Raw genomic sequence first — 25,298 nt, 5'->3', positions numbered from 1 at the left:
AGACGCCTTCTTTACTACTCTGTCTACTTGCATGGCCCCTTTCAGGGAGCTAGCTCTAACTCTTTGATCAAGAATTTGCTCATAATGTTGAAAGACTCCTCAAATGGCTAAAATTTGGGTTGATAATACTGCTGTGAATCAGCCTGGGAAGCTTAACTATGTGACAGGCACTACACAAATGCATAGTCGTTGAGACATACAGGGCGACTCTCCATGAGTATGATTTCCAAGTGATCTGTTAGTCAGAGACGGCAGAAGGTAGCTTAAAGGAGAAAGTGAGGTCTGCAGATGCTGGAGATCAGAGCTGAAAATGTGTTGCTGGAAAAGCGCAGCAGGTCAGGCAGCATCCAAGGAGCAGGAGAATCGATGTTTCGGGGATGATTCCTGAAGAAGGGCTTATGCCCGACGGTAGCTTAAAGCCAAGAAAGGTTAATGACAAATGATTCTGGTGGATTTGCACTATTCTTTAACCCAGTTGGAGCTGTACAGTAGATTTCAGTGACTCGTGGGCATTTTCCTCTGTCTGTGAGTTCATCCAGGAGATCTCTGACTTAGTCACAGGTTCATTCACCGTCTTGAGTAGCTAAGACAATAAAATATGAGAGATTTTCAGATTTTCACTCTCCTCAGCTTGCAGCAACTAATCAATGAAGCACCATCGTTAATGCTTCCTCAAGTTACATTCCTGTTTTAGTCTGGGGTTGACTGGTGAGGATAATCTCAGGCTAAGCATCAAAATGTTTCTTTAAATCTTCACCATCGAGGGTTATCCTCCTGATTCTGGGGCTGCACGGTGGCTCAGTGGTTAGCACCGTCCTCACAGCGCCAGGGACCCAGGTTCAATCCCACCCTCGGGTAACTATATGTGTGAAGTTTGTATGTTCTCCCCATGTCTGCGCGGGTTACCTCCGGATGCTCTGCTTTCCTCCCACTGTCCAAAGATGTGCAGGTCAGATGGATTGGCCATGCTAAATTGTCCGTAGTGTCCAGGGATTTAGAGGTTAGGTGGATTAACCATAGGGATTGCAGGTTTACAGGGATAGGGTGGGGGGGTCTGGGTTGGATACTCTTCAGGGGTTGTTACAAGTTTGACAGGCCAAATGACCTCTTTCTGAACTGCATGGATTCTAAGATTCAGTTGAAAATATTTGTCCCGAAAGTTGCTCCAGTGCAACTCTCCAGCAGAGTCTCTATCCCAAGATGATGATGTCACAGCGACAAAAAAGTATACTTCAAATGCCAGTCTGTCTGTCCATTAAACCCTATCTCAACAACTCTCCTGGGACCTGGTTTCGATTCTACTCTCAGGCAACTGTCTGTGTGGAGTTGGCATGTTTCCCCCGTGTCTGCGTGGGTTTCTTCCTGGTGCCTCAGTTTCCTCCCACAGTCCAAAGATGTGCAAGTTTGGTGGATTGGCTATGAGAAATTGTCCATAGTGTCCAGGGATGTGTAGGTTGGATGGGTTATCCATGGGGAATATAGGGTTACAGGGTCTGAACGGGATGCTCTTTGCTGGGATAGTGTGGACTTGATGGGATGAAGGGCCTGCTTCCACACTGCAGGGATTCTATGATGGAGGTAAAAGATATGAAAGGGGAGTTAGATGATGAAAGAAATCTTGTCTTGAGATGGTATCAGTTAATCTGAATTATTTATCTCTCTACTTCAAAGAAGGGTAAAGTTGCCATAATCTTACTGACTGTAGGGTTGCTCTCTCATGAGAGAGAAAGATGACTGGTGGCGTTTTGACATACAGGTCACCCTTTACTTGAAATACAATGTAAGAAAAGAACAGGTTGTTCCCATGGTTACTCACCATGACATGGGATGTATTCATGGTATAAAAGCTTGATTGTGGCATTTCTTGTTTCTATGCATTATAAATTCTCTTCAAGAACTTGTGGTATTCTCTCCTTATCTGGTAATGTGAGACAATGCAGGATATATCTGGTATTAATTAGATGAAAAGAAATATGAAACTCAAAGACAAAATCAGCCGTAATGCACATGAAGGCGAAAGTCAATGTTTAACTGTACATCAACCTGCAAGATGTGAGATTGGATAGCACGACATGTTGAACTTTGACCTCCATTTGTGTATGTCAACAACAACCACAGACTGTCAACAGGAGTGTCCCAGGTTCTGTTCTCCAGCAATGCACATGCATTCAGACCATGTTGAATGCTAGATCAATGGGTGGGGACTTATATTTACGAAAGACGGTGGGCGCAGAGTCGTAGAGCTGTACAAAATGAAAACAAACCTTCGGTCCAACCCATCCATGCTGACCAGATATCTTAAATTAATTGAATCTCATTTGCCAGCATTTGGCCTATATCCCACAAAACCCTTCCTATTCATATACCCTTCAATGCCTTTTAAATGTTATAATTGTACTCGCCTCCACCACTTCCTCTGGCAGCTCATTCCATACACGTACCACCCTCTGTGTGAAAAAGGTTGTCCCTTAGGTCCTTTTTAGATAGTTCCCCTCTCATCTTAAACCTATTCCCTCCAGGTTTGGACTCCCTGACCCTGGGGAAAAGGCCTTGGCTCTTCACCTTATTTATGCCCCTCAATCTATTACGGGGGACAAACCATTCTTTGCAGCTTGCCGATAGGGGGTGGCCCTATTGGGATGGCCAATGTATAATTCTTGGCAAGAAAGTGATATCCAAATGCAATTGCAATGAAGGAGCAGAAACTTTCCGACAATGGGTCATGGAGATCCATAATTCTGCTCCCCAAAAGATTGTGAATGTTGCTGGGCATTTGGAAGTTTGAAGACTGATCGTGATCAAAGTCTTTTTTGAAGGGGTGTAAGGCTTTTGAGGAATAAGGCGCAAAAGCACCTGAAGAGAACTGGCATGCAGACAGGTGTGATCGGGCTGAATGGCCTTCACCTCTTCTTAATATTGCTAAAACAAATAAGTGTAGCAAATGCACAGACATGGATTTTTTTTTTACCCTTGGGCCTGGTTTTACTGCATCAGGATCAGCTTTATTCCTTATTGTCCTGCGAAGATTTTTAAAACTTTTTTCATGAGTAGGTATCACTGGCGGGGCCAGCATTATTGTTCCTAGTTGCCCCTTGAGAAGGTGACAGTGGGCTTCCTTTTTCAACTGCTGCTGTAGGTGGACCCACAATGTTCTGAGGGAGGGATTTCCAGGATTATGATACGATGGTGACTGGCTTGGAGGGGAACTTGCAGTTAGCAGTGTTCACATGTATCAGCTGCCCTTGTCTTTCTAGATGAAAGACACTGTGGGTTTGCAAGATCCTGTCTGAGGAACTTTGGTAAATTTATGCAATGCATCTTGTAGATAGTACGTACTGCTATTACTGATCATTAGTGATGAAGGGAGTCATTGCTTCTGGATGTGGTGCCAATCAAGTGGGCTGCTTTGTCCTGGATGGCGTCAAGTTTCTTAAGTGTTGTTGCAGCTGCACCCATCCAGGCAAAAGGGGAGTTTCCAGCACACTCGTGACTCTGCCTTGTAGATGGTTGATAGGATTTGTTGAGTTACTCGCTGCAGGATTCCTTGCCTCTGACCTGTTCTTGTAGCCTCTATACTTATGTGGCTAGTCCAGTTCATTTTCTTGTCAATGGCATCTCGCAGGATGTCGATAGTGGGGGATTTAGCGACAGTAATGCCACTGATGGGAATGGTTGGATTCTCTGTTGTTGGAGATGGTCTTGGCCTGGCACTTGTAATAAAGTGGGTCAACTTCAACCTCTGTACTGAATAGAAGCATTCACTTATTATGATATAGGGCTTGTGTTTCAGAGGCTTGAGCTAATAATTCAGAACAATTAGTTCAAAACCCACCACAGCAATGGGGAAAAGTTAATTCAGCAAAGAAATAAATAAGAAGATCCATTCAATGATTGTAACCATAGAAGTTATGCTTAGTCATACTCAGCCATTAACATGCACGCATTCACATGCACAGACATGCTCACACTCGCACTTACATCGACACAAACACACACAAACATTAACATACACTCTCACATACTCATATGCACATACACACACACCCACAAACACACACTCACTCACACACTCGCACACACACACCCCCACTCTCAGATATATACAGGAACACACACCCACACACTCACATGCACACACACACACCTATGCTCATATACACATAGAAATGCAAACCCTCCACACTTACAAATACATACACACTGTCACTCACACACAAATGCACACACACTCATATACACACAGACACAAACACATCAATATGCACCACACATAGACCATATATGTGTAACAATGCACACACACAAACATACACACACTTGTAAATACAAACACGCACAACACATGTACACACACACATTCACATTAATCCACAACTGCAACCATATACAGACACATATACATACATTTCCACCAAAAACATCTATGTACATTGCCACATAAATCTAACCAGGAATAACTGGAAATCTATCTGCAACTATCTATTTAGAGCAAATCATGTAAGAAAATTCGAAGTTGTCTACCTGTTTGTTTAGCAAGCAGTAAACGCAGAAAATGAATACGCCCTGAAGAACATTCAATATGGTGAACAGGTAGGACATAACAATGGTCCCCTCCTTCAACTGAAACAAGCCGAAGACCCAGAAACAGCCGAGCAGAATAAACTGGGCCATTGCTTTGAACGTGAGTACCCTGTGAAGAGACAGGAGTAGATTTTGGGTTAGAGTTTCTCTTTAATCCTTCTAGATGTTAAAAGAAATTTTTCCATTCCATCCTGAAAATGCTGATTTGCAGATGAGCATGATTTTAGTAATAACAATCAATCTCCAAGGTCATGCTGAAATAATCTTATTCCCCCAACTTGGACAGACAATTTGACTATGACAGGCAATCCTGACAAGATGATCCCACTCATAGAAAAATAAATTGCTGGAGATCTGAAATGAAAACAGAAACTGCTGGAGAAATCTGAAGAAGGTGTGCAGAAATCAAAATATATAATGAACTGTGTTTGTGCTTTTCAGCTTCTGTGGTGAGATGTGACCTCGTTTATCTAAAGAATTTAGTCAGGATTAGAAACTTAACCAGCACACTTCTGAAGAAAACTCATATCAGACATGACACATTAATCCTCTTTCTCTCTCTCAACAGATTTTACCAGACCTGCAGAGTTTCTCCAGCATTCTCTGTTTGTGCTTCTTTCGGTCCTACTAGCGCTTGATATCTAATTATTGTCATGGATTACTGGACAAAGATTCTGAGGTGAAACCCTCCACTTGCCCCTTTTCCACCTGATTAAATTCTTTCCCCAGTTTCAAGAGGAATGGGGAGGAATTTCTACTCCATCTCCCTGAAACTTCATCGAGTCCCTACAGCATTAAAGCAGGCCATTCAGCTAATTAGGTCCACACTGACCTTCTATGGGAAAAATATCTGCCAAAAGATCCAAAGATGTGCAGGTCTGGTGAATTGGCCATTCTAAATTGCCCACAGCGTTAGGTGCATTAGTCAGAGGGAAATGGGTCTGGGTGGGTTACTCTTCGGAGGGCCTGTGTAAACTTGTTAGGCTGAAGGGCCTGTTTCCACACTGTAGGGAATCTAATCTAATCAAAATCTTGCTCACCCACAGCATGGCAACTTAAAAACACAGAAGCTGGCCTATGAAACACAGAAATCAAGCCTGCCAACACATACAGAAACTACCCAGAATGCCCCAGCCTTGGCCAAACTGGCGAACATAGAAACCAGACATGGCCAAGCTACTCCAAGACTAGAGAATACACTTCCTAAACAGCTTTCACAATCACTTCCTAGCCCAGATTAGCACTGCTGTCCCAACAACCTTAGGGCAGGCTCATTTCCCACTGAAACTGATACCACATAAACAAAGAGGCAGACCGAGAGACCTCAGAAGACTTCGCTCCCAGGAGGAACACAATGGACACACCTGAACGCCAGGAGAAGGGACATTTACACATATTCACGCAAACGGGAAGTACAATGAATCCTCTGGAAGACATTCTCACCCACTCACGGAGATGGCTGGAATCTCCTGTGTCAATTACAAATGAATTGCTGCGGCTGGACACTTGGTTAACTTCCATTGAGTTTATTCTTGTTTAAATCACTTTACAATTTTCACAATTGTATTGTAACTGCTTTACAATTACCATCTTTGTATTGTAACCCTCAAAAGCATGCCTGCACCGTCTGTTCTGGGAAGAGCGTTCTGGCCATCTGTGCAGAGAATCAGCCTGGTCAATTTCTCTTCCACGATATTGCTTTGTTAAATTAAACTGCTTGTCAATTTCACCGCAATCCTCATTTGTGGTCACTGATACATTGTGCTTAATTTCTCCGACACCTTCCAAAGAACATCCTACCCAGACTCATCCCCCACCCTATCGCTGTAACCCCTGCATTTACCATGGCTCATCCATCTAGCCTGCACCATCCCTGGACTGTAGGAGGAAACCCACACAGACCCAGGAAGAATGTGCAGACTCTATGCAGTCGCCCAAGGATGGAATCGAACCTAGGTCCCAAGAGCTGTGAGGCATCAGTGCGAACCGTTGAGCCCAGAATGTCACGGACTACGTCATGCTCTATCATGGACAGACCATGTTGGACAATTGCTGATCTGTGCTGAGAATGAACATGGTCTCAAGGAACACTCAATCCTGGGATGGGTAAATAATGCTTTGTCCATTTTCCCGTGGGGTGTTAACACCTACCTGGATTCCTTAATAGTTGAAACATCCGCATTCAGACTGGAAATCTTCTCTTTCAGGATCCAGAGTGATATTGACAACAGAATGAAATTCACCTGCAAAATAGGATTGTTCAGTTCACCCTGATAATCCTTTCTCAGAGGCATGGTGATAAAATTCACGTATCAACACGTCATACGCTGCAGACAATGTGGAAGAAAAGATTTGATTGGTGTGGGACTCAGTCTGAGTCCTCAATTTTTGTTTTACTCATTCACAGGATGTGAGCGTCACTGACGAGGCCTACATCATATTTCCCATTCCTGAATACCCTTGAGAAGGTCACGATTCATCACAGCCATCTAAAGTGGTTTACTGGGCCTTTTCAAAGTCAAATGGCACAACAAAAACAGAGATACACTGGAGAAACTCAGCAGGTCCAGCAGCATCTGTGGAGAGAGAAACAGAGTTACAGTCTCAAGTCCGGTATGGTTCATCTTCAGAATCACTGCTCTACTTCAGTTCTGAAGAAGGGCCTCTGGACTCAAAATGCTAACTCGGCTTCTCTGTCTCTCGACAGACACTGCCGGACCTGCTGCATTTCTCCCGCAATTTCTGTTTTGATCTCAGATCTTCAGCATTTGCAGAGTCCTGCTTTCCTACACATGGAAGCCAGACCAGGTAAGATCCGCAGATTTCCTTCTCTAAAAGACATCAGTAAAATAATTGCTTGCTTTTTTAACAGCAGTCTGTTTTCCTCATATCCATGCTATACATAGGCCATTTTTATTCCAGATTTATTCAACTGAATTTATGTTCCCCAGGTGTCAACTTTTATGGCTGTCTGTTGATGAGCTTGGATGCAGGGGGATAAAGGTCTAGAAGAGCAGTTGGAATTTGTGTTGGATTAACTATAATAGGATACTAGTGGTGTACCACAAAGATCTGTTTTGGGGACACTGCTGTTTGCCATTTTTATAAACAACCTGGATGAGGGCGTTGAAGCATAGGTCGGTAAATTTGTGGATGACACTAAGGTCGGTGGAGTTGTGGATAGTGCCGAAAGATGTTGCAGGTTACAGAGGGACATAGATAAACTGCAGAGCGAGACATGAGAGGTGGCAATGGAGTTTAATGTAGGAAAGTGTTAAGTGATTCACTTTGGAAGGAGGAACAGGAATAAAGAGTACAGAGCAAATGGTAAGATTCTTGGTAGTGTGGGTGAGCAGAGAGATCTTGGTGTCCATGTACATAAATCCCTGAAAGTTGCCAGCCAGGCTGATAGGATTGTTAAGGAGGCATACGGTGTGGTAGCCTTTATTGGTAGAGGTATTGTGTTTCAGAGCCACAAGGTCATGCTGCAGCTGTACGAAACTCCAGTGCAGCCGCACTTGGAGTGTTGCGTGCAGTTCAGGTCACCACATTATGGGAAGGATGTGGAACCTTTGGGCAGGGTTCAGAGGCAATTTGCTAGGATATTGCCTGGTATTGGGATCAGGTCTTATGAGGAAAGGCAGAGGGACTTGAGGCTGTTTTCGTTAGAGAGGTTGACAGGTGACTTATTGAGACATATAAGATAATCAGAGGGTTAGGTAGGGTGGACAGCGAGAGCCTTTTTCCTCAGATGGTAATGGCTCGCACGAGGGGACAAAGTTTAAAATTGAGGGGTGATAAATACAGAAGTCAGAAGTAATTTCTTTACTCAGACAGTAGTAGGGGCATGGAATGCACTGACTGCAACAGTAGTAGACTCGCCAGCTTTAAGGACATTTAATGATCATTGTGTAAACATATGGATGAAAATGTCGGATAGATATGCTTCAGATTGGTTCCTCAGGTCGGCGCAATATCGAGAGCTGAAGGGCCTGTACTGTGCTGTAATGTTCTATGATCTATGTCATAGTGGTTAGCACTGCTGCCTCACAGCCCCAGGTTCGATTCCAACCTCAAATGGCTATCAGTGTGGAGTTTGCACATTCTCCCGTGTCTGCATGGGTTTCCTCCCACAGTTCAAAGATGTTCAGGTGAAGTGGATAAGCCATGGGAAATGCAGGATTACAGCGATAGGGTAGACGGTCTGGGTGGGATGCTCTTTGGACTGTTGGTGTGGACTCGCTTGGCTGAATGGCCTGCTTTTGCACTGCAGGGATTCTATTTTTCTGTCAAAGGCATGTAGAATGGCTATCCCTGAAGGGACAACTGCAATAATTAAGACACTCATTCATAATGAGTTTACGCTTCCAGTATCCTGAAACCTTGCTAACTTAGGGAGAGTGCCAGCTCCACAGAGCCAAGATGGCAAGGGCAGGGGGAGGTATCCAGATCACAAACTCCTGTTCCCAATGAGCAAGCCCCAGCAGCAGTAGCATGTTCTGAGTCTGAGACCCAAACACTGACAGAGCTTCCACTCCACTCCCTGGTACTGCCCCTTTGGCACTTCTTAGTTGGCAACTGACACCTCCATGTCAAGGGTTTCCCAGCATGACTCAGCAGCGCCCTCTTCAACCCGTGGGAATGCCCAGGTTCTTCAGAAACCAGTCCAGCCTTATTGGAGAAAGCGAAGGCAGCCCCCCCTACCCACCCACCGCAACCCCCACCCCAAAATGTTTACCTCCCAGAAAAGCAGAGGCTCAGGACCATTATTTGGTTTGACATTGAAGCTCCTTACAATGATAGAATTCCTACAATGTGAAAAGAGGCCATTCTGTCCACCAAGGCAGTACCAAAAATCTGAAGGGAATCCCATCTGTCACTGCACATGGCTGATCCATCTAACATACACCTCCCTGGATACAGGGCAATTTACCTAACAAATGGGCAATTCAGCATTGCCAATTCACCTAACCTGCATACCTGTGGACTGTGGGAGGAAACTGGAGCACCCAGACGGAACCCACGCAGACATGGGCAAAATGTGCAAACTCCACACAGACAGTCACCCGAGGCTGGAATCGAATAGGGATCATTGGTGCTCACTAACCACTGAGCCACCATGCTGCCCTTTACCCCTTGGGTAAATTCTGCCTCATGAATCCAAATCATTTGTCCAGGTGATCAGTTACATATGATAACCACTGTGCTACAAGGATGAACACGAGACGTATACATACAATGGTAAGGTGCTAGGAAGTGTTGCTGAACAAAGGGACCTTGGAGTGCAGGTTCATAGCTCCTTGAAAGTAGAGTCGCAGATAGATAGGATAGTGAAGAAGGCGTTTGGTATGCTTTCTTTTATCGGTCAGAGTACAGGAGCTGGGAGCTCATGTTGCGGCTGTACAGGACATTGCTTAGGCCACTGTTGGAATATTGCGTGCATTTCTGGTCTCCTTCCTATTGGAAAGATGTTATGAAACTTGAAAGGGTTCAGAAAAGATTTTCAAGGGTGTTGCCAGCGTTGAGGATTTGAACTGGAGGAAGAGGTTGAACAGGCTGGGCTGTTTTCCCTGGAGGGTCGGAGACTGAGGGGTGACATTATGGAGGTTTACATAATTATGAGGGGCATGGATAGGATAAATAGACAAAGTCTTTTCCCTGGGGTGGGGGAGTCTAGAACTAGAGGGCATAGGTTTAGGGTGAAAGGGGAAAAATATAAAAGAGACCTAAGGGGCAACTTTTTCACGCAGAGGGTGGTACGTGTATGGAATGAGCTGCCAGAGGAAGTGGTGGAAGCTGGTACAATTGCAACATTTAAAAGGCATTTGGATGGGTATGTGAATAGAAAGGGTTTGGAGGGATATGGGCCGGGTGCTGGCAGGTGGGATATATGGTCGACATGGACAGGTTGGACCGAAGGGTCTGTTTCCATGCTGTACATCTCTATGACTCTATGACATACAGAGAGATGATAGTGGAGAGAAGTGGAAATAGTATAATGAGACTGAACTAATGAAGCAGAATTCCAAGCAAATCCTCTGAGGGCGTGGGTACAGTAGCTATTGGAATTAAAATGTAATTGATGCATCTAAAATATGAAGGTACTCCCAGTAATATCACCATGACAATGATCGCTGATGGTTGTAAAACTCATCTGGTTTGCTTAAGCCACTTTAGGGAAGGAAATCTGCCATCCTTACCTGGTCTGGCTAACACGTGACTTTAGCCCCACAGCAAAGTGGTTGACTCTTAAGTGCCCGTCTTCAATGGTAGACCAAGCCATTCAGTTTCAAAGGCAATTAGGCAATTAAATACTGGCCTTGCCAGCAACCTTACAGGAGAATGTAATGTTCTTAAGCAATGCTGAAGGCGAGGAGCTGGATAGAGGGGAGTGTCATAGTTCAATCCATTGAACTGTGGGAATTTATTTTCTGGATGGTTCCATATTTTAAAGAAGCCAAACTACATATCAAAGATTTTTGTGGGACTCATTTATCTTAAGATGGTACTTCTGTTTCGTTATATTTCATGTGACTCCATCCATCTTTCCTCGTGCACAAAGCCATGGGTGAGTCCAAATCCATGACTTTGCACACTGGCTGCATTATCTGTGAGATGCCAACTGAAGTGTTTGATTGTTCTGTGCTCAATTATGTGAGTTGGATCACAAATTGATGCTCAGTGGACTAGATTGGTCAAGCCTGGGTGTGGACTTGGAGAAAAATAAGCAAAGGTGCAAAACGATTTGGAGGTCTGAGCTGGAAGCAAGGGTACAGGAGGAGATAATTGCAACAGAAGATCTTTCATACGTCCAGAAGAATATCACTTCTGCTTAGATCTGAGATATAACATATAAAACAACAACCTCGCCGAGAATTGAAGGTTAATCCTTGGGAACGTGTAGTGGGCAGCTCAAGAGGAAGAAACAATTGATTCAAATGGGAAAGGACACGGGGGATGAAACTGGAGGTCGAGGGTCGCCCAGTGCAGCTCCCAGGAGTAAATGTGACCAGACTTAACAAGGCTCAATGCCACATTATTGCCAAGGCTTTTAAATGTTAGCTTTGGGAAGATAGTTGGCACAACTGTCATTCTGAAAGGATGAGAAACCAACGGAACACAGATCCTCGTTCACCCAATCCTATCCTGTATTGTCAGTTCACTGGACAGGGAGTCATTCTGTTAGCAGCATTCCCCGCGGCTCCCCGAGGAAGCAACATCGAACCAGGGATGCCTGAAAATTCCTGGGATGGAGGGAACAGAATATACCACAGCGCAAACACTTTCTAAACATAACTTGGGCAAGAAGCATGAATATAAATTGTCAAAGAATTAGAGTGGGTACAGAGGAGACTGGCAAGGATGTTGCAAAGGTGGAGAATTTTAGTTAAGAGGAACTTCTGGATTGGCTGTTTGATTTGGAACAGAGGAAGCTGAGGGGAGATCTAACTGAGTGTATTAAAATTACGACTGTCCAGTATAACAGAAAGGAGGTTGCCTATCCTCTGAATTGAGAGGTTCATAACCAGGGCAGAGTAGATTTAGAATAAGAGGCAGACAGTTCAGTAGGGTTCTGAGGAGAGATACCTCATCCAAAACAGAAGGTAGGAACATGGACCTTTCTACATTTCAATACTTGAAATGGTACTTGAACTGTCATAATCTGCAAGATGGTAGACCAAGCACAGGTCGGTGGTGTTTGATCACTTTTGTTGAGGTCAGTTAACATCTTTATTTCAGATTAAGAGAACAAAATGGAGGCTGTTATTTACTTGAGCAAGCCTTGGTTGCAGCATGAGAGAGGTAAGACTGAGCAAGTCAATAAACACTCCCCACAAAGGAAATGTCTACCAGTCTTAGTTTCAATGTTACCTACTGGCTTAGATTCTGTTCACAAATGGGATTCTGCTGGAGGGCTATATGTTGGCCTAGACTGGCAACATGGGCCGAATGGACACCTTCCATCGATATGTCCTTTCTTACTGATCAGCAAACCTTGCAAAAGGTAGCCTAAAAAAATGAATTTCTATGATTTTTGCTTTTAACAAACCTGCCAATACTTGACCAAATGATAGAGACAATAAGATGAGGGAAGCACTCTTTAAGGATTTGACAATCAGCTTTATCTCCGCAACTTCCATCAGCTGAGCCCTTACCAAAAGGATGAAGCACAGAGGTCCCAGGAAACTCCATATAAAGCCTCTCTCCAGATTTAACCAACAGCTGGAATTAAAGGAACAGGTTTAATCCAGTATTACAATGGCTCTCTGAAAGCCATCTCACCCAGGCCTACCGCTTTACACTATCCTCTTGCATTTCCCAAGGCTAATCCTCCTAAACTGCACACTATGGGCAATTTTGCGTGACCAATCCACCTAGCCTGCACATCACTGGATACTATAGGTAATTTAGCATGGCCAATCTAAACCTGCACATCTTTGGACTATGGGAGGAAACCCAGACACAGGGAGAATGCATAAACTCCATACAGACAGTCACCCGAGGCTGTAATTGAATGCTGGTCCCTGGCGCTGTGAGGCAGCAATGCTAATCTTTGAGCCATCGTGCCACCTGTTAAACATTTGTTAAAATCATCTTGGATCTGTCGATCTTTCCCACTGGAAATTCCTACATCCAAGCTTACAAAGTATGTGTATATTTACAAGTGATTTAGACTTGAATGTTGGAGCACCGATCAGTAAGTCTGTGAACGAGACAAAAATTGATCTGGTGAGGAGGCTAAGCCTTAGATTACAGAAGGATGCAGATGGGCTGATGGGATGGATTGATCAATGGCAAATGGAATTCAATCTGAATCATAGTAGGTGATGCATTTGGGCAGGACAAACAGGGCAAGGGAATACATGATGAATGTTATGACTCTGGGAAACACAGAAGGTCATTGGGACCTTGGTAAGCATGTCCACCAGTCCCTTACTTTATCGGGACAGGTGGGAAAAGTGGTTCAGAAGGTGTTTGGGATCACAGAGTCACAGAGATATACGGCATAGAAACAGACCTTTCTGTCCAACCTGTCCATGCCGACCAGATATCCCAACCCAATCTAGTCCCACCTGCCAGCACCCGGTCCATATCCCTCCAAACCCTTCCCTATTCATATACCCATCCAAATGCCTCCACCATTTCCTCTGGCAGCTCATTCCATACACGTACCACCCTCTGTGAGACAAACTTGCCCCTTAGGTCTCTTTTATATCTGTCCCCTCTCACCCTGAACCACTGGATCCATTCTTGTTCCTTTTCTTCATTTTTTTCTCTCTTTGTGTTCTCTTTTTCTCTCCTGGCCTCTGACAACTCTTGCCCTCAGTGCTGACATGATGAGTCATCCTCTCAGTCTGGCAAAGCAGCATCTCCGCCTGCTGTGACAGCATCCCGGCGGTAGGTGGCAGTCTCTCGGCCTGGCGTGGTCTCAGGCTGATCTCCGGTCTTAAGGTGATTCCAGATGATTTCCCAGCCTTGTGAACTCTGAGGTGAAGCCTGGTGCAATTTGGAGCCAGGGCCCTGCGCAGACTGGAGGCTAGGCTCGGTGTGGTCTGGAGGCAGGGCCTGGTGCAGACTAGAGGCTAGGCTCAGTGTGGTCTGGAGGCAGGGCCTGGTGCAGACTATAGGCTAAGTCAGGTGTGGTCTGGAGCCAGGGCCAAGTGCAGACTGAAGGCTAGGCTCAGTGCAGGCTGGAGCCAGGGCTCGGTGCAGACTAAAGGGTAGGCCTGGTGTGGTCTAACGCCAGGGCCCGGTGTGGACTGGAGGCTCAACCCGGTGCAGACTGGAGGCTATGACTGTGTGTTCTGCAGCCAGGCTAGGCATGATGCAGACTGGAGGCTATGCTCGGTGCAGACTGGAGGCTAGACCCGGTACAGACTGGATTGAAGACCATTGTTCTGAACTTTGATTCTGCAATACTGCATTTTTTATTTCTCTATTTTCTAAGATCTTGTGACTGAAGAAGCTGCGCCTTGGTACCTCTGTACCGAAGATGGCGCAGTAAGTGGCAACATATAAACTTTTCATTGTGCTAATTTGAGTACATGTGACAATAAAGCTAATTCAAAATCTAATATATCTGATAAAGGGAAGAACTCTGAGCAACCTGTAAGGTTCCTTCTCATCAATTATGTCGGATGTTGATTCCAACACCTTGTTGGTGGCTGACCATCTTGAGGGTTTGAGACAATCAAAGTGTCATAGAGTCATAGAGCATGGAAACCGGCCCTTCGGCCCAACTGGCCGATGCTGACCATGGTGTCCTCTCAGCTAGTTCCAATTGCCCTCATTTGGTCCAAATCCCTCTAAACTGTTCCCATCCAAAGACCTACTCTCTGGCAGCCCCTTCCTTACATGCACCACTCTCCATTCCTTTGGCTGTGAGTGAGACACACAAGAAGGTGAGAACACCCTTTAAGATTGGTTTTGGGAAAAATGCATTTGGTCGGCATCAGTCTGGAAAGTTCCGTTTTGAGGTGAGGTGTGGTTTCAATTCACAGGAGAATTCCCTGACATACCCATCGATGGTAATGTGGGCAATTCCCGGCTGTTATTCAACTTCTGAATGGACTTGTCAAATATAATGTTGATCTCGCTCTCTGCGCCCCATCTCTGCAGCCATAACATTGTATTCCTCGCTCTGTTCTCTGACTCTAATGCACTTTGTATGGTATGATCTGCCTGTACTGCACGCAAAACAAAACTTTTCACTGTATCTGGGTACATGTGATATTAATAACTCAAATCAAAATCAGTCTATGCATCGAAACTGATCCTTGACCTGTGCAATGATTAAACCCTCCCTCCACAGTGCCTTAACTTCAATGCACATTGTCAAAAGACACACCGCACCAGGTTATAGTCCAATGCGTTTATTTGAAATCACAAGCTTTCAGAGCGCTGTTCCTTCGTCAGATGAAGGTCAATTCACCTGAAGAAGAAGCACTGCTCTGAAAGCTTGTGACATCAACTGACCCATTGGAGTAAAATCTGGTGTGGTGCATCTTTCGGTTGTGTCCACCCCAGTCCAACACCAGCACCTCCACATCAATGCATATTCACTCAGCTCAGGCACAGAATAATCTCTGTACTCACATTCGGTCGGTCCCATAGCCTTTGGCATTGACCGCGGCAGTCACGATCACGATGACTGCCGGGCACCCGTAGCCGATGGGGTACATCAGTCTCCGGGGAATGACACGGGTACGGGAGAAGTTCACCACTTTGAGATTGAGCACCATGAGGCAGAGCTGGACAGCTTCCAGACACATCCAAAAGAAGGCAGCCAAGAACAAATAGTGTAATCCGCCGGCAACGGTGGCACATAAAACCTACAGAGAAGCAACGTTAACTCAGTTCGATTGATCAGGTGCAATGAGCTCGTCCCTTTGACTCTTGCCATCCTGTGATGCCCACATTACCACCGACGGGTATGATGGGAATTACAGCCGACAGACAAATACAGCTGGTGTGCCACTCTACACTGGGTGCCTGAAATAAAACGTGGTTACGGAACAGCGGGTGGTTAGGGTCTACAGTACAGCGGCTCAATTAAAGTGCTTAAGAGGAAATTGTCATGAAAGGGTCTGAAAGGATTAAACCTGTGAAGCGTCTTAAATCCACCCACCACATTGTCAGATAATCAAAGGGTGGCTCAGTGGTTAGCACTGCTGCCTCACAGCACCAGGGACCGGGTGCTGTGAGCCTTGGGCGACTGTCTGTGTAGAGTTTGCACATTCTCCATGTGTCTGCGTGGGTTTCCTTTGGGTGCTCAGGTTTCCTCCCACAGACACAAGATATGCTGGTGAGGTGGATTGGCCGTGCTGAATTGACCATGTGTCCAGGGATGTGTAGGTTAAGTGGATTAGCCATGGGAAATGCAGGGATTTGGAGATTGTGGGGGTTGAGTCTGGGTGGGATGCTCTGGGGAGAGTCAGTGTGGACTTGCTGGGCTGAATGGTCTGTTTCCACACTGGAGGGATGATATGAAGATGGACTTGGGCAACCATAATCATGCATTTCATATGTCTCAGTGCTTTCCTTCAGAAAGTAGTGTGTAATTAAGTGCAAAACATGATAACATCTAGAATTGAGGGGTCAAACATGTGCTGGTCCACCACCCTAGTTTCACATGCATGCTGACTCAAACATCTTAATTGGACACTTCACATCTCTCACTACATTCCCAATGGAACTTCCTTTTTCTTTATTCATGGGATGAGGACATCACTGGCTAAGCAGCATTCATTGTCCATCTCTAATTGGGCAGTAACCACATTGCTGTGGGTCTGGAGTCACATGTAGGCCAGACCAGGTAAGGACGGCAGATTTCCCTTCCCAAAAGTGACCATAGTGTCATAGCGCCAGTGGGTTTTTACGACCATCAACAATGGATTTAGGGTCATCCTTAGATTTTTCATTCCAGATTTTGTTTTAATTGAATTCAAATTCCGCCATCTGCCTTGGCAGGATTACAGGGAAATAATCTGGAAAATTCGTCTCGGGCTTTCTCAAGTGAGGGGAAGCCAGGACCAAGTGTCATGACAGAGACCCCTGGTCCTTCCCAATCTGTCCAGATATATTTATAATCCTGGAATTCCCTCTCTAATAGCACTGTGGGTGTACCTCCACCACATGGACTTCAAGGGTTCAAGGTGGAGTCTCATCATCACCTTGTGAAGGGAAACTGAGCAACGGGCCATAAAGATTCTTGAGAGGACTTGACAGTGTAGATGTGGAAAGCTTGTTTCCTTCTGTGGGAGAGTCTAAGACCAGAGGGCATCATCTCAGAGTTGGGGGTGGGGGAGTCACTCACTGAAGAGTTAAAGAGGATTTCTTTACTCTCAGAGGAGAGGGAAGCTGTAGAATCCTTTGCTGCAGAGGCCTTTGAGGTTGGACCTCTAAATATATTGAAAGCTGAGACAGACAGATTGATTATCTCAATCAATATTGGGGTAGTTGAGGTTGGGTTTTCCCTGCTTTTTCCCTCTAACCCTTGATTCCCTCAATCTGTCTGTCTCAGCCTTCAATATATTTACTGACCCAGCCTCGACAACTCTCTGTGGTAAAGAACTCCACTGAATCTCTACCCTCTGAGTGATGTAATTCCTCCTCATCTCTGTCTTAAATGGGTGACCCCTTACATTAAGATTGTGCCCTTGAGTTTTGAGAATGAAGGTTAATGTCATGGAATTCGGCAGTATGGAAGTGAATCCAGATTTTAGGAATGACCATTGATAAGACAGCGTCATCAGGGTGTAGGGGGTCAAAGCAGCCTTACCGTGCGTGTGTCGATGGAGCTTGCTACCAGGAATAGCAGTTCTGCCAGGAACAGACTCAGACACAAGTGTGCCTTGATGGTGGTATTGATGTATTGAATGGCCTGGCAGCAGAAGAAGGTCACAATTGACACCAGCAGGCACAGCAAGGATAGAGACAATCCAAAATAGGTGATCCAGCTGAGAATGGAGAGGTGCAACTGGTCCTGAGAAACAATGGATGCAATTGAAGACAAGTTAAATACAAGATATCGGGTTGCATCATCCCACATGGCTGAAGGCAAACTTGGTTGTGGGACATTTTCTGAATTTGTAACCCTGTGATATTGTATTCCAAAGAAGAAGAGCAGTATAGCACAGGAACAGGTCCTTTGGCCCATCAACTCTGAGCTGACATATGATGCCTTTCTAAACTTGTGTCTCTACATGGTCTGTATTCCTCTGTTCCCTGCCTGTTCATATCTGTGAAGATGCCCCTTAAACATTGCTATTGTACCTGCTTCCATCACCTCCTCTGGCAGCACATTTCAGGGACTTACCATCCACTGTGTAAAAGCATTACCTCTCACATCTCCTTTAAACTTTCCCCTCTTGCCTTCACCCAATGTCCCCCTAATTGAATATTTCTATCCTGGGAAAAATACCCTCTCCAGTCTATCTGTGCCTCCCACAATTTTGCAGGTTACCCCTCATCCTTCAAATGAAAACAAACCAAGTTTGCCCAATTTCTCCTCCTAGCTAATACCGTCCCAACCAAACAACATCCTGGTAAACCTTTTCTGTACCCTCTCCAAAGCCTCCACACCCTTCTGTTAGTGTGACAACCAGAACTGTCCACAATGTTCCAAATGTGGCCTAACTAATGTTTCGTACAGCAGCAACATGATTTGCCAATGTTTATACTCCGTGCCCAGACTAATGAAGGCAAGCAAGCCGTATGGCTTCCTGACAACCCTAGCTACTTGTGTTGCCACTTTCAGGGACCAGACTCCCTCTGCAAATTAATGCTCTTGAGGGTTTTGGTGTTTACTGTATACATCCCTCCTGCATTAGATCTTCCAAAACGCATTTCCTTGACAGGATAGACCAAATGGAGTGCTTCAGATGGTTAAAGGATTTGACAGGATGTATATTGAAAGAATTCCTCCTTGGGTGGTATCTGCAACAAGGGGACTATGACATTAAAATTAGAGACAGGGGATTTGAAATGTAATCCCCTTCTTTACCAAAGGATACTGTAAATCAGCCTCCTTTCCCCAAAAACGTTTTGATGGAGTTTGGGCAACATGAGCATTTGACACCACAGTTCCCCATGAACTGAGTGGCTTGCCCTGCCTTTCCAGAGGACAGTTTATATTCAACCACATTGCTGTGGGTCTGGAGTCACATGTTAGACAGACTGGGTCAGGACAGTAGCTTCCAGATAGGTTTTTACAGCAAATTGTTATTATCTCTGAGACTAACTTCAAGTACATTCTAACCTACCTGCATTGAGGAGTTATTACACACCTCAAGAGCATGTGGAACATGAACTCAGGCCTCCTGAATCAAAGGTATGGATACTACCATTATGCTAACAAGTGCTCCTTCCAGTCTAGCTATATTGCTGAGTTATTTATTGAATACAAATTGCACCAACTATCCAACAGGAGATGGGCGAGATTTATACAAGGAATTGATTTCCCATGAAGGCACACCACTTCCAAGTTCCCCAATCACAGGAAGATGCAGAAATATGGCTCGAGAGAGTCACCTTGGGAGCCTTGCTGCTTTTTCAATAAGCAGGTGAAACCTCCAATAATATCAGAAGTTCCTGGCCATCACTTCTGTTAAGGTTACAGGACCCTGGAGCAACCTTGCAGTGATGTCTGAACTGCACATTATTGTGCATAAATAGCACATTGTGGGTGGAGTTAGAACAATGTAGGAGAACAGCAGACTACACTATACTACATCAGACCAAAACATTAGAGATTATATATACATGAACGTTTCGTCCCCTGGCTAGCGACATCAACAGTGCTTGGGAGCCTCCTGCGAAGTCTTTTTCTTTGGCCAGTTTGTATGATGGTGTCCCTGGCAGTGATACTATGGGTCTGAGTGGGATGTCTGGTTTGTGCACTTTAGGTAATCCATAGAATCTGGGGGTGTTGTTGCTTTCCGGTTTCATTCTTTGTAGGTCAGCTCTGGTTATCTGTCCGTTTTTTTGTAGATTCCTTAGTGTGTTATTTATCCTATTGGTGAGCTGTGGGGTGGGGTCAAACTCCCTCTTTTGGTAGGTGTTGGTATCTGCAAGTAGTTGTTGTGCTTTTTGGATGTAATCAGATTTATCTAGGATGACCGTCATTCTGCCTTTATCTGCTGGTAGTATGATTATGTTCTTATCGTTTCTTAGTGATTTCAGTGCTTCCCTCTCCTTGGTGTTGAGGTGATGTGTTTGTCTTTTCCTTATTATCATAGGTACGACAGTTTGTCTCACTGTTTGTTGTGTCTCTTCTGTCAGTCCATTGTTCCTGAGTGTGCATTCTAGTGCTGCTAGGAAGTCTGCTGTCTTGGCGTCCCTGTGGTTGTAGTTGAGCCCCTTGGCCAGTATTGTTCTTTCGGTGTCTGTGAGCTGTCTGTGGGAGAGGTTTTTAACCCAGGTGTGTGTTGTAGTGTTCTCTTTGTTGTGTGTTAGTTTGGCCATTTTTTCTTTTAGTGCCGTTTTTTTGCGGTGTGTAGTCCTGTTCTGTCCTATGGTGACAGCCTGTTCTATGGTTCGGGTCCATTCCTGATTCGTGGTTTTTGAAATTAACGACTTTTGGCGCGCAATTTCATGTCTGTATCTGTGAAGTCGGTTGTGCGCGTCTGTGATCATTACCTGGATCATCCTGAATCCATTCTGCTTGGCTGTTTCCCTGGCTTGTGGGTTGTTGACTGGCGGTCTGTATCTGACACATTGTGGAAGGATTCGGTTCTTTTGGCATTCATGCAGGAACCGGAGTTGTTCGTATGTGGCGCTTAGTCGGTTAGCGCAGGATTCCCATTTCCTGGCTTGTCTCAGCGTCTCTCGCCCATAAGTGTTCAAGCCAAGCACTGATGATGTCGCCTAGCCAGGGGACGAAACGTTTGCAACAAAAACTTCCAGCTCGGCGAACAGAACCACAACAACGAGCACCCGAGCTACAAATCTTCGCACAAACTTTGAATACATGAACACAGAAGAAGATGGATTCATTGTCATGCAATGTAACTGTAAGTCAGATACTGGTATGATGTTCCCAGTAACTGTGGGAATCTAATCCAATAAAAAAAACAGAACCAAGGATCACAGTCTAAGGATACAGGGAAAGCTATGTATGACTGAGATGAGGAGAAATATCTTCACCCAGACACTGGTGAACCTGTGGAATTCACTGCAATAGAAAGCGATTGAGGCCGAAACATTGAATGTTTTCAAGAAGGAGTGAGATATAGTTCTTTGGGCTAAAGGGATCAAAGGGGAAACGCGGGAACAGGGGACTGATGTGGATGGTCAGCAACGACCACATTGAATGGCACAGCAGGCTCGAAGGACCGAATGGCCTACTCTTGCTCCTGTTTTCGACGATTTCTGTGTATAAGACTCAACTTGAAGACAATTCTTAACATTGTCTTCTCCTCAGACAGTTTGTCTAATAGTGTGGCATCAAACTACGCAATAAAAGAATTGCATGGCGGTATCTGCAGTTGTGATGGTTCCACAATAAATCAGTCTCCCTGCCGCCTCTGCCCTGTGCTATTGACAGTAACTGGACACGGACACGGCTCAGTGACCGGCATGTGGTTAAGAAGCAATGGGAGTTCAGTTCCTACCGTGATCTCATATTGAGCCAGGAGCACTGCAAAGCTGGAGAGGACACTGCATCTGCACTCCGTGTGAGTCGCATTCGTGGCCGCGAGGTAACAACTTGATGGAGACCAGTTGCCACCTTCCTCAGAAGGTATCCAAGCGACGCAAACTTTATCCCCTCGGGCAATACCTTCCTGCAAGAAAGCATCAGTTCTCATTCAGTGTTGCAGAAGCAAAGAATGTAATTGGCCAAGGCTCCCATGAGAGCATCCTTCAGGCTGCAGAGCTCTCACTGCTGCCAAGGGCAAGGGGGTGTACATTCATGGAAGCTCCTGCAAGGTCCCCACTCACATAGACTCATATAATACAGAACAAGCCCTTTGGCCCATCGAGGCTGTACTGCCAAATATACAGGCTGTGCATTTCAGTCTGCTAACAACCTCTGGGTTTCCTCAAAGCCTCCTACCTTTCATTTTACAATGATGCCTCCCTTGTTAGTGGCTCTTCAACTGAGGGGAACAGCTGCTTCCTTTCCCCGCTGCCCCATGCTATTTCAGAGACATGGATAGAGCAGGGCCAGGAATGTATGTTGCAAATTCCAGGGTTTAGCTCTTTCATTAAGAACAGGGAAGGCTGTAAAAGAGGGGGAGGTGTGGCCTTGTTAGTCAAGGACAGCATAACAGTGGCTGAAAGAACTTTTGACGAGGGCCCGTCTCCTGAGGTAGTATGGGTTGGGGTTAGAAACAGGAGAGGAGAGGTCACACTGTGGGAGTTTTTTTTATCGGCCTCTTCAGAGTTCCAAGGATGTTGAGCAGAGAATCAGCAAAACGATTCTGGATAGGAGTGAAAGGAACAGGGTGGTGATGATGGGGTCTTTAACTTCTCCAGCATTGACTGGAAATGCTATAACTCTACGATGTCAGATGGATCAGTTTTTGTCTAATGTGCGCAAGAGGATTTCCTGACACAGTATGTTGAAGGTCAGACAGGAGGGGAGGCCACACTGGATCTGGTGCTTGGTAATGAACCAGGCCAGGTGGTAGGTGAGCATTTTGGAGAGAGTGAGCATAATTCGGTTACATTTAGTTTAGCAGTGAAAAGAGATAGGTACATGCCACAGGACAAGATTTGTAGAAGGGGGAAGGGCAATTATAAGTCAATTAGGCAAGATTTAGGATGCATAGAATGGGGTAGCAAAATGCAGGAGAGAAGGACAATCGAAATGTGGAGCTGGTTTAAGGAATAGATATTGCATGTCCTTGATAGGTATGTCCCTGTCAGGCAGGCAGGAAGTAATAAGGTAAGGGAACAGTGGTTTACCAAAGAAATTGCATTTCTTGTTAAGTAGAAGAAGGAGGCAAATGTGACGATAAGACGAGATGGTTCAGGTGAGGCGATAGAAATTTACAGATTAGCTCAGAAGGATTTGAAGAGAGAGTTAAGAACAGCAAAGAGAGGACATGAGTAATCTTTAGCAGGTGGAATAAAGGAGAACCCGAAAGCATTCTATCGGTATGCAGAAAATAAGAGGACGTCTCGGGGAGGAATAGGGCCAGTCAAAGATGGAAGTTGTGTATGGATCCTGTGGAGGTTGGAGAGGTGTTAAACAAATATTTCTCATCTGTTTTCACTCAGGAAAAGGAGAATGTTGTTGAAGAGAAGAATGAGATACAGGATATTAGACTAGAAAGGATCGAGGTTAGTTACTAACAGGTGTTATCAATTCTAGAAGGAGTGAAAGTAGACAAGTCCCCTGGGCCAGATGGGATTTAGCCAAGGATTCTCTGGGAAGCTAGGGAGGTGGTGTTGGAGCCTTTGGCTTTGATCTTTGAGTCGTCATTGTCTACAGGTTTAGTACCAGAGGACTGGAGGATTGCAAATGTTGCGCCCTTGTTCAAGAAGGGCAGTAGAGATGACCCAGGTAATTATAGACCAGTGAGCCATACATTTGCTGTAGGAAATGTTTTGGAAAGGATTGTAAGAGATAGGTTTTATAACCATCTCGGAAGCAACAATTTGATTGCAGATAGTCAACAATGGTTTTGTCAAGGGCAGGTCATGTCTCACAAACCTCATTGAGTGTTTTGAGAAGGTGACCAAGCATGTGAAGAGGGTAGGGCAGTTGACGTGGTGTACATGGACTTCAGCAAAGCCTTTGAAAAGATTCCATATGGTAGTCTGTTGGAGAAAATGCAGAGGCATAGAATCGAGGGTGATTTAGCAATTTGGAATAGAAATGGCATTCTGTAAGAATATTTGGAAAATATTCAGCCTGGAATCCAGTTACTAGTGGTGTGCTACAAGGATCTGTTTTTGAGACCACTGCTGTTTGTCATTTTTAGAAATGACTTGGACGCAGGCCTAGGTCGATGGATTAGTACGTTTGCAGATAACACTAAAATCAGTGGAGTAGTGGACAGTGTGGAAGAATGTTGCAGGTTGCAGGGGGTCTTGAATAAACTGCAGAATTAGGCTGAGAGGTGGCAAATGGAGTTCAATGCAGCTAAATGTGAGGTGATTCACTTTGGGAAGAATAACAGGAAAGTAGAATACTGGGTTAATGGAAAGATTCTTGGTAGTGTGCAGAGGGATCCATGTGTATAGATCCCTGAAAGCTGCCACATAGGTTGATAGTGCTATTAAGAAGGCACATGGTGTGTTAGGTTTTATTGGTAAAGGGATTGAGTTCCGGAGCCATAATGTCATGCTGCAACTCTCCAAAATGCTAGTGCAACCACACTTGGAATATTGTTTTCAGTTCTGATCACCCCATTACAGGAAGGATCCGGAAGCATTGGAAAAGGTGCAGAGGAGATTTACCAGTATGTTGCCAGATCTGGAGGGAAGGTCTTATGACAGAAACTGAGAGACCTGGGACTGTTCTCAGTGGAAATAAGAAGGCTAAGAGGGGATTTGATAAGAGTCATACAAGGTGATCAGAAGATTAGATAGGCTGGACAGTGAAAGTTTTTTTTCCTAGGATGATGACGGCAGCTTGTACAAGGGGGCAGAGCTACAAATTGAGGGGTGATAGATTGAAGACAGATGTCAAAGACAGGTTCTTTACTCAGAGAGTGGTAAGGGTGTGGAATGCCCTCACCTGCCAATGTAGGTAACTCAGCCACATTAGGGAGATTTAATCAATCCTTGGATAAGCACAATGGATGATGATTGTGTAAGGGGATAGGCTTAGATTAGTTCACAGGTTAGCGCAACACCGAGGATTGAAGGGTCTGTTCTGTGCTGTGTTGTTCTGTGTTCTATGCCCCTCCATAATCTCGCACACCTTTATCAGATCCCCCTCTAACTTCTCTGTTCCAAAGAAAACAACCTGAGCTTATCCAGCCTCTCTGACCAAGTCTCTGGATACTTTCAAGAAAGAGATGGCTAGAGCTCTTAAAGATAGTGGAATCAAGGGTTATGGGGCTAAGGCAGGAGCAGGATAATGATTGTGGATGATCAGCCATGATCATAATGAATGGTGGTGCTGGCTCAAAGGGCCAAATGGCCTACTCCTGCACTTATTGTCTATTGTCTCTCTGTCGCCAAAATACCTCATCTCAGGCAACATCCTGGTGAATCTCCTCTGCACCCTGTCCAATGCAATCACATCCTTTCTATAGTGT

At 45.0% G+C, this 25,298-nt stretch overlaps 1 protein-coding gene across 1 annotated transcript in view; it reads right to left on the bottom strand.

Annotated features, from left to right (window-relative positions):
• Nucleotides 1–466: 466 nt before the first annotated feature.
• Nucleotides 467–25,298, bottom strand: part of LOC122552443 (adhesion G protein-coupled receptor E1-like) — a 63,499-nt gene continuing 38,667 nt past the window's right edge. Inside the window, exons 14-20 of the mRNA XM_087983181.1 lie at nucleotides 21,696–21,866; nucleotides 17,864–18,067; nucleotides 15,679–15,914; nucleotides 12,738–12,804; nucleotides 6,733–6,824; nucleotides 4,522–4,690; nucleotides 467–583 (exon numbers count right to left, since the gene is read on the bottom strand). Coding sequence (XP_087839307.1) covers nucleotides 467–583; nucleotides 4,522–4,690; nucleotides 6,733–6,824; nucleotides 12,738–12,804; nucleotides 15,679–15,914; nucleotides 17,864–18,067; nucleotides 21,696–21,866 — 1,056 coding nt within the window. The remainder of the gene's footprint in view (nucleotides 584–4,521; nucleotides 4,691–6,732; nucleotides 6,825–12,737; nucleotides 12,805–15,678; nucleotides 15,915–17,863; nucleotides 18,068–21,695; nucleotides 21,867–25,298) is intronic.

This window comes from Chiloscyllium plagiosum, unplaced genomic scaffold, assembly GCF_037043375.1.
Source record: "Chiloscyllium plagiosum isolate Xiang-an unplaced genomic scaffold, Cpla_swu_hap1 HiC_scaffold_45, whole genome shotgun sequence".
NCBI lineage: Eukaryota > Metazoa > Chordata > Chondrichthyes > Orectolobiformes > Hemiscylliidae > Chiloscyllium > Chiloscyllium plagiosum.
This window is presented reverse-complemented; position numbering and strand designations above follow the sequence as displayed.